This window comes from Ctenopharyngodon idella, chromosome 5, assembly GCF_019924925.1.
Source record: "Ctenopharyngodon idella isolate HZGC_01 chromosome 5, HZGC01, whole genome shotgun sequence".
NCBI lineage: Eukaryota > Metazoa > Chordata > Actinopteri > Cypriniformes > Xenocyprididae > Ctenopharyngodon > Ctenopharyngodon idella.
The window spans coordinates 37,735,948-37,745,055 of NC_067224.1; the positions used below are offsets into that span (position 1 = coordinate 37,735,948).

General features: G+C 34.8%; 1 protein-coding gene across 1 annotated transcript; it reads left to right on the plus strand.

The window, feature by feature from the left end:
• The first annotated feature begins 321 nt into the window (after nt 1–321).
• nipsnap1 (nipsnap homolog 1 (C. elegans)) lies at nt 322–8,974 on the plus strand. The gene is made up of 10 exons (XM_051895465.1): nt 322–533; nt 1,792–1,919; nt 2,334–2,379; nt 3,403–3,497; nt 4,693–4,763; nt 4,856–4,996; nt 5,140–5,171; nt 5,265–5,359; nt 5,460–5,543; nt 8,316–8,974. The coding sequence occupies exons 1-10, from the start codon at nt 454–456 to the stop codon at nt 8,378–8,380; spliced, it is 837 nt and encodes a 278-aa protein (XP_051751425.1). The 5' UTR covers nt 322–453; the 3' UTR covers nt 8,381–8,974.
• Nucleotides 8,975–9,108: the final 134 nt, after the last annotated feature.

Genomic DNA, 9,108 nt, shown 5'->3' on the forward strand with positions numbered 1-9,108 from the left:
TAATATTTGTCCTTCTAAAACTTATTTCTCACACTGCAAGACTATTCAACTGATCAACATCAGCAGTGTCACATGAAATCTTACTTATAAATAATTACTAAAACTATAGTATTTAGGCAGCAAATGTGGTTGCCTATTGCATTCGGCCCTATTTCATTATCATTAGCCTATTATTCACAACAACAACAACCTAAAACTAGTTAACAGACAAGTTAAAACGGGCAAACCAGCTTTAACTGGATTTTACTGGATTTTAATTGCATCAGAGACCAAATCAACAGATTAATTATCGTGATTAGTGAGTTTCTAAAAGTGCTGTTTCATGAATCAAAGGCGCACATGGAGCTTAAGTCCAACAGTTCACGCGAGTCAAACATTAACTCCGGGTAGCGAGTGTGTCGCAACAACTGCAACTTCATATAGACGCGAATCTATAAACAACACGCGAGAATAATGGCGACAACACGATCTCTACATATCCTCAAGAGACAGCAGCATTTCCTTAACAAGGTGCATTCAGCATGGGTGGCCAGGTAATGTGGATTTGTCACTGAGAGATGCATGTAACACGATACAAATGCTAGTTAAAGTTAATCAGCAATGCAAGTGAAAGTGCAGACCTAGAGTCAATTCAGTCATAAATTCAGTATGTGGGGTAGCTGATCATGATAAGGACATGGACGGGTTTTATTTTAAAATACATGTGAATGTATGAGGGAAAGTGTAGGTTTTAGTCTGACGATGGAATTTCAAGGAGTGCAAAAATTCAATATAGCCTAGTCTCTAAATTTGCCCCAACAATGCATATGTAATATTGCTAGATAGATTATTCACATTAAATAATATTTTCCTCTGACATACTCTGACTATAATTTCTTTGTCTTTGAGCACTTTAACTTGCAATGTTTTATTTTAAAAGAGATTGTATATTCATAAATCGAGACACACTCAAAGGTATTCCTATTGTTATGAGGACATTCCATAGACATAATGATATTTATACTGTACAAACTGTATATTCTACCCCCTAAATTTACCCATCACAGAAAACCTTCTGCATTTTTACATTTTCAGAAAACATAGCCTAATTTCATATGATATATAAGCTGTTTCCTCATGGGGACCAAAAAATGTCCCCACAAGGATTTCGGATATTATTACCATCTTTATGGGGACATTTTGTCCCCTTGACGTAGGGTTTACCTGAACCACTCTCTCTCTCTCTCTCTCTCTCTCTCTCTCTCTCTCTCTCTTTCCTACCTTATCAAAAATGAAGACATACATAGACTGCCATTGCCTGTAAATAAATCTAATAATAATATCTACAGGCTAATTCTACCAAAGAAAACCTTTTGCATATTTAGAGTAAAAAACACATTATTTAATTTATTAATGACTCATTGGTCTCCACAGGGAGCAAATTTGTCCCCAAAGTATAGCTAAGTAAGCTCTCCACATGTAAATTATCATCAAAATGTATTTTTATTGACAAAATTCGTGTTATGTAACTATATGCATCTAATTTTTCCATTAATTTTTGACCCACACATGCGCTGTAGGGGAAGGTTAGCTATTTAGCTATAAAAGTTAATATTAAGTTACTAAAACTGCATGTATAATAATTATTATGATGGAATTTAGCATGTCACGCTGCCAGCCGTTGCTGTCACTCCTTCACACGTCACATCAACTACCCAAGCTTTTTTATACTATTGTGTATTGCAGCTTGTGATGCATCATTTATATATTTATTAAACACTTGCTGAAACAGTTTTGCTTGTGAATCTTTAGAGGTTTTGCAAATAAAAGTGATGAAGGCTGGTTGAGTTCCATGTTTGCACACAAAGTGGATGCCAGGAAAGATGCCCACTCCAATCTGCTCTCCAAGAAAGAAACCAGCAACCTCTACAAGATTCAATGTGAGCCAATCCATCTAAAACCTTCTAGGATGCGCTCAAATGTTCAGGCCTTGGGAGAAATTGTGCATGAAATATAGTTGATAGGAATTGCTAAAAATATTCCCATGCATGAATGATGTGCTTTCTTGTTGTTTCGCTCCAGAAAAACTGCCTAAACTGTTTGTTTTATACTAATTGCTTTAATAAATCAGCCTCCAAAAAGTTTATTTGTAGAATTCATTTGTTTTCAGGAGACCAGCTGTACGGAGAATTGTAATGAAAATTGGGTTTAGAAAAATGAGGGTTATATTTCATAAAACGGTTGATTTGAGTGATAAAATCACAAAGGATTTCACTAAATTCAAAACGTTGCAAAAATAAGATACTGGTCCATTTGTCTTTCCTGACATCTTCAAATCCTATTTTTTCTTTCAGTTCACAATGTCAAGCCAGAGTGCATGGAGGCATACAACAAACTGTCGTAAGCTCTCTTTTGATTTTGCAATAATATACAGCTGATCAAGTCTATTTTCTTCAAATGTAGCCTTGTTTTCAGTATGACACTTGCAGGCCTGCATTGTCTAGATTTGATGTACTTTGATTCCTTGATTGTCCCATGTGACATGATATGTTATCACTAGGAATTAGTTCACTTCAGAATTAAAATTTCCTGATAATTTACTCACCCCCATGTCATCCAAGATGTTTATGTCTTTCTTTCTTCAGTCGAAAAGAAATTAAGGTTTTTGAGGAAAACATTCCAGGATTTTTCTCCATATAGTGAACTTCAAACGGGGTACAACGGGTTGAAGGTCCAAATTGCAGTTTCAGTGCAGCTTCAAAGGGCTCTACACGATCCCAGATGAGGAATAAGGGTCTTATCTAGTGAAACGATAGGTCATTTTCAAAAAAAAAGAAATGATTTACTTTTTAACCACAAATACTGGTCTTGCACTAGCTCTGTGATGAGCCACGCATTACATTGGAAAGGTCACGTGTGACATAGGCGGAAATACCGCAGTAGGGTGAAAAACTCCATCTCATTTTCTCCTCCAACATTGTTGTTTTACCTTTTTTTGTAAAGGGCGTTTGACTTAGTCTTTGCACATTAGCTTTGTAGACACTGGATCGGTACTTTCACCTACGTCACGCGTGACCTTTCCAACGTGATTACATAATGCGTGGCGCAGTGCAAGACGAGCAATAATCGCATTTTTCTTTTTTTTAAGAAAATGATCAATCATTTTGCTAGATAAGACCATTATTCCTCATCTGGGATTGTGTAGAGCCCTTTGAAGCTTCACTGAAACTGCAGTTTGGACCTTAAACCCATTGAACCTTGTTGAAGTCCACAATATGGAGAAAAATCCTGTAATGTTTTCCTCAAAAACCTTAATTTCTTTTCGACTTAAGAAAGAAAGACATAAACATCTTGGATGACATGGAGGTGAGTAAATTATCAGGTGATTTTAATTCTGAAGTGTCTCCCACTGTCTAATTTCAGGGATGAGGTACAGAAAGAACTCCATCGTGATGCAGATTATCCGTGTGAAGTCATTGGAAGCTGGAACACCTGGTATGGTGAACAGGATCAAGCAGGTGAGATGAAAAACAAAGTATTTAGCTTTTTGCTGGGACAAAACTGCGGAATAGTCTTCTGGTTTCCCTCAGAGTAGTTTCAGAAGAATCTGAATTTAAATCTAAGCTAAGCTACTGTTTCTAGAGTCTAAGGTACAATGTCTTGTGTTTTGATGCTTCCTTTTTTTGTTGCATTGCGGTTTATATAGTTTATATCCACTTTCTTATGTCTGCAATATCTATTTTAAAGGGAAAGTTCGCCCAAAAATGAAAATTCTGTCATCATTTACTCACAATCAAGTTGTTCCAAACCTGTATGAATTTCTTTCCTGTGTGGAACATAAAAGAAGATATTTTGAAGAATGTGGGTAGTTAAAAAGTTGATGGTCCCCATTGACTTCCATAGTATTTTTTTCCATACTGTGGAAGTCAATGGGGACCATCATTACCAACATTCTTCAAAATACCTTCTTTTATGTTTCACATTAGAAAGAAATTCATACAAGTTTGGAACAACTTGAGGGTGAGTAAATGATGACAGAAATTTCATTTTTGGGTACAGCACAATGGTCAACTACTGTTGTTTTTACTGTGCTTTATAAATAAAACTTGATTTGATTTGATTATGATTTATTTTTGTATATATACCGTTCAGAAGTTTGGTGTCAGTTATTTTTTATAGTGTTTTTGAAAAAATTCTCTAATGTACACCAAAGCTGCATGAACAAAAATGTAAAAACAGTAATATAGTGAAATACTATTGTAATTTAAAATGTATAAAAAATAAAATGTCATTTATTCCTGTGATCATTACTCCAGTCTTCAGTGTCACATGATCCTCCAAAAATCATTCTAATATGCTGACTTCAAGAAGCATTTCTTATTATTATCAATGTTGAAAACAGTTTAACATTTTTGTGGAAACCATGAAACATTATTTCAGGATTCTTTGATGAATAAAAAGTTCAAAAGACTAACATTTATTTGAAATAGAAATCTTGTGTAACATTATAAATGTCTTTACTGTCACTTTTGATCAATTTAATGCATCCTTGCTGAATGAAAGTATTATTTTTTTCTAAGGAATATCTTACTGACCCCAAATTATTGAAAAGTAGTATGTACTTCCATAAATCAGTGGGTTTTTCAAGCATTCTGGATGTTTTGTGTATGATGTTACAGTGCTAGAGTGACACATGCTGTTTTGTGGTTGTAGTGCATCTCTGGAGATACTCTGGTGGATATCCTGCTCTTATGGAGTGTTTGCGCAAACTCAATCTCAATACGGTATTTAACACATCTCTGTGCTCTTAAAAATTAGAATTAATAATATCACAATCCATATATTTGTGTCATTTACCAAAATGTTTCCTGTACAGACGTATCTTGCATTTCGAAAAGAAAGAAGCAAAATGTTGATCTCCCGACGCAACCAGCTTCTTCTGGAGTTTAGTTTCTGGAACGAGCCTGTGCCCAGAATTGGCCCCAACATTTATGAACTGAGATCATATCAACTACTAGTAAAGGCCATTTAGTTGTTCTTATATATATATATATATATATATATATATATATATATAATATATATAATATATTGCATTGCATTTTACACCTTTTTTAACTTTTCCTTTTTTGTTTGTTGTCCTGAAATTTCTCAATCAAGCCTGGTACTATGATCGAATGGGGAAATCATTGGTAAGTTTGTGTGTGATTTGTGCAGTTCAACATAAGAAAAAATATTGATATTACTGTATAACACCATGTTTAATCTGTTTTATGATGTTCCAGGGCTCGAGCAATCAAATACAGACAGGAAAACAATGAAGCAGTGGGCGGCTTCTTCACACAGATCGGTGATTTGTATGTTGTTCATCATTTATGGGGTAAGAGCATCTTTTTCTTCTTCTGCTGATCATTGCATATTAATAAGTGGCGACACTTTAAAATCTCTCAGTTGTACTGAATATATTTAATGTGTTTTAGCTTATAAAGACCTGCAGTCTAGAGAAGAGACAAGAAACGCTGCTTGGTTAAAAGAGGGCTGGGATGTCAATGTGCACTATACAAGTGAGTAAGAACCAAGATAGAGGATGCTTGGAATAAAATATGAGCATATTGATTATTGCATACTGCATAATAGACCTTAGTCAGGGTAGCGCCATATTTAATATTTATTGGTAATGAAAACGAGTCTGTGAGCGATAGAAGTGCAGTGCGTTCAAAGGATTGTACTGTTGTTTAACAACATACCAATTGTTCAGCTGATGAAACATCTTTCTGACATCTTAGAGTAGACAAAAATGTCATGAAAGAGCTGTGAGTTGAGAAAATGACATGACCTAGGACCTTTATGCAGTGCGTGCCATTGTAAAGACTGTAGGTCTATCCCTCAACGCCTCGTTTTCATCCATGTTAAGGGGCGGTCACTACACTTTTCAGTCCATTGACTTCCATTCATATGCATGCAAATGCAAGAGACGGGAAATGCAAGCGCATGTGAAGATGTTTCTCATTTCGACACGTTCTAAAGTTCAAGTTTGGTGGATGACCTGCAAATTCATATCACGTGCAGACGTGCTGCCAATAGAATATCGATAATTCACGGCTTGACCTCTTGGCTGAATTAAAAGAATGCACATTTTTGCAGTAAAGTGGAGTGGAGGACTTTTTTAATTTATTGTTATTTGTTATATGTTGAATTTATGTTTATAAAAAAGACACTGCAGAGTGTGAAGTCATATCATGACCGTTGCAGTGCCTATAGAAATTTTGCGCGTCTAGTGGGACCGCGGCTTTAAATTCAATATGGCGTCTAACATCTATATATACTATGGAAGCTTGTTTCCGCCACGGAATAAAAAAAATTCAAAGATAATTGCGAATTTTTATCTCACAATTCTGAATTTTTTCTCACAATTGCAAGTTTACATCTCACAATTCTGACTTTTTTCTCAGAATTGCGTTATTTAAAGTCGCAATTGTGTGGTATGTCAGAATTTTGAGATATAAACTCGCAAATGAGAGAAATAAAGTCAGAATTGCAAGCTTTTTTATTTATTTATTTATTTTTCATTTTTTTTATTTCATTTTATTTCATGGCAGAAACAAGCTTCCATAATATACTGTATACTGCCTATATATTGTATGTGAAATAATATGCCAAGTCATGTTTATTTGTATAGCACTTTTCATTATGCATATCATTTTAAAGTAGCTTTACAGAAATGTACACTACCACTCACTTTTTTGTTGACACAGGTCAGTGGAATGGAAAAAAAAAAAAAAGCATAAGGTCTAGAGACGCGTTTTTTAAAAGTTTAACTTTTTTAAAGGTGCAATATGTAAGATTTTTGCAGTAAAATATCCAAAAACCACTAGGCCAGTGTTATATATTTTGTTCACTTGAGTACTTACAATATCCCAAATGTTTCCAACTATTTTTAAATCATGTGAAAATTGCGATTTTAACCAAGGCTCCGGGACGTGTGAGGAGTCGCCTGTCAATTGCGTCATACCCGCGTTACCCTCGGTTTCCGGTTTTATTTTGTAGAAACCATGGAAACACCAAAGACGCTTTAATATTTACATGTTTTAATAGACAAGGGAACAACTGTTTGGTTAGGTTTATAGACAGAAAACTAATTATTGTTATATAGCTCAACACGTTTAGTCTTATTGTTTAAATCTAATTTTCTTGATTTTTTTTTTTTTTTTTTGCGAGTACCATGCTTTACTATGCCTCAGAGAAAAACACTATTTTGTCACATAGCTAACATAGCATAATCAGATGCAGCTTTATTTTTAGTAACAGTAATACAGAATTTTCTCCATCATACAATACGTTTTAAAATTAATTGAATACCATTTATCAACACAAGCCATCCAGCATTTAATATGATATTCTAAAATCTTACTGCAGTGTGTCTCAAACAATTGTCCCACAGCAGCTGCCAAGCGAACGCACAGAGTAATGTTATAACATCATTTTCAACACTCTCAAATGTATCTAATATGATAAACAGAGCTGTGTTACCTCATACTCCTGACCGGAAAAGCGGAAGCAGCGCCGGCGACTGTGTCATAATAAAATTTCCGCTGCTCATGAGGCGTGTGTTGCGCAATCGCTCCAGCAGCCCCGTTCAGCTCCCACAACACTCGGTCCTGCTCTGCTTCATACTACAGTAATGTTAATAATCACATCCATGAACATGATTTCTTCCTGAGACCTATCCCGATTGTTTCCACCGGCTGTGATGTGAAGACCACATGTCCCAAGATTCCGCGCTCAAACTTGCCATCATCAAGCTATGCCTTTGTTTTGAATAGGCCTCTAGTGGACAGAAATCTTACATATTGCACCTTTAACTTGAATGTCACATTTTTAGAATGCTGTGTCATGCACAAGACACTGCAAAAGAAGCCAAAGAATGATTTCTGAAGGATCATGTGACACTGAAGACTGGAGTAATGATGCTGAAAATTCAGCTTTGCATCACAGGAATAAATTACAATTTAAAATACAATAAAATAGAAAACAGTTACTTTAAATTATAATATTTCACAATATTACTGTTTTTACTGTATTTTATCAGATAAATGCAGCCTTGGTGAGTGAATACTCTTTCTGGGTATTCCAAGCATACAGAAATTTGCATAATGCACACAGTATGCTATAGTGTTCTGCAGAAATAGTAAGCTATTCCAACCGTAATCAAAGTGTTTTCTTTGTAAACAGCGCCATCTGGTGAATTTAATTAGAACTGTTCACACACAGTACATCACATATAAGGCAAAAGCTTTTGATCAGTACATTGACTTGTTTATGTCTGTTTTTGACAGTGCCTCTTATCCAAAAGATGGAATCGAGAATTATGATTCCAATGGAACATTCTCCTCTGCAGTAAAATCGACAGTGTTTCACCTATAGACAATCCATCTGGAAATCGAATTTCATGTAGAGTTTTGTTCTGACTTGACTCAAACACATCTGAACCAGATGATCAAGATCTTCATGTACTCTTGAAGAAGACAGTTGTGTTAGAGTAGAGCGGGACCTAAACTCTGCAAGAAGGCAGAGCAAAATGCCGGTGTTCAAGCCATTCTGAGAACTACAATGACAAACCTCAGTGCCTTTGTATGAGACTGTTTGAGTGTAAAATTAAAATAGTAATCTGATAAATGTGTGTATGTATGTGTATATATATATATATATATATATATATATATATATAAAATTTGAAAATTATAGTCTTGTTTGTAGTCTCATTGTTTTCTTTTCTGGTGCATCATTTGGCCTGTTTGGTCTGTTGGGGTGCTTGATGAAACTTTTATCTGAAATGCTGTTGCCTGTCTACATAGCTTTACATCGGCAATTAAAACATATTTGTTAAATTGAATGCAGTTATCAGAATACTTTATTTTGATGTCCTTAATTTGAGTACAAATATCAAAAACTCAATTTTTATGTGTATAATAATAAATGCATACATTTCTGCTGACTTTTAATCTCTTCTTACACTGTTTGAAGGAAATCTTGTGTTTATTTATGATGATTTTATAATGCTTTTATAGTATTACCATGGTAATTTTCTGTAAAACTATAGTATTTGTAGGTTTAAATGAAAGCAATAGT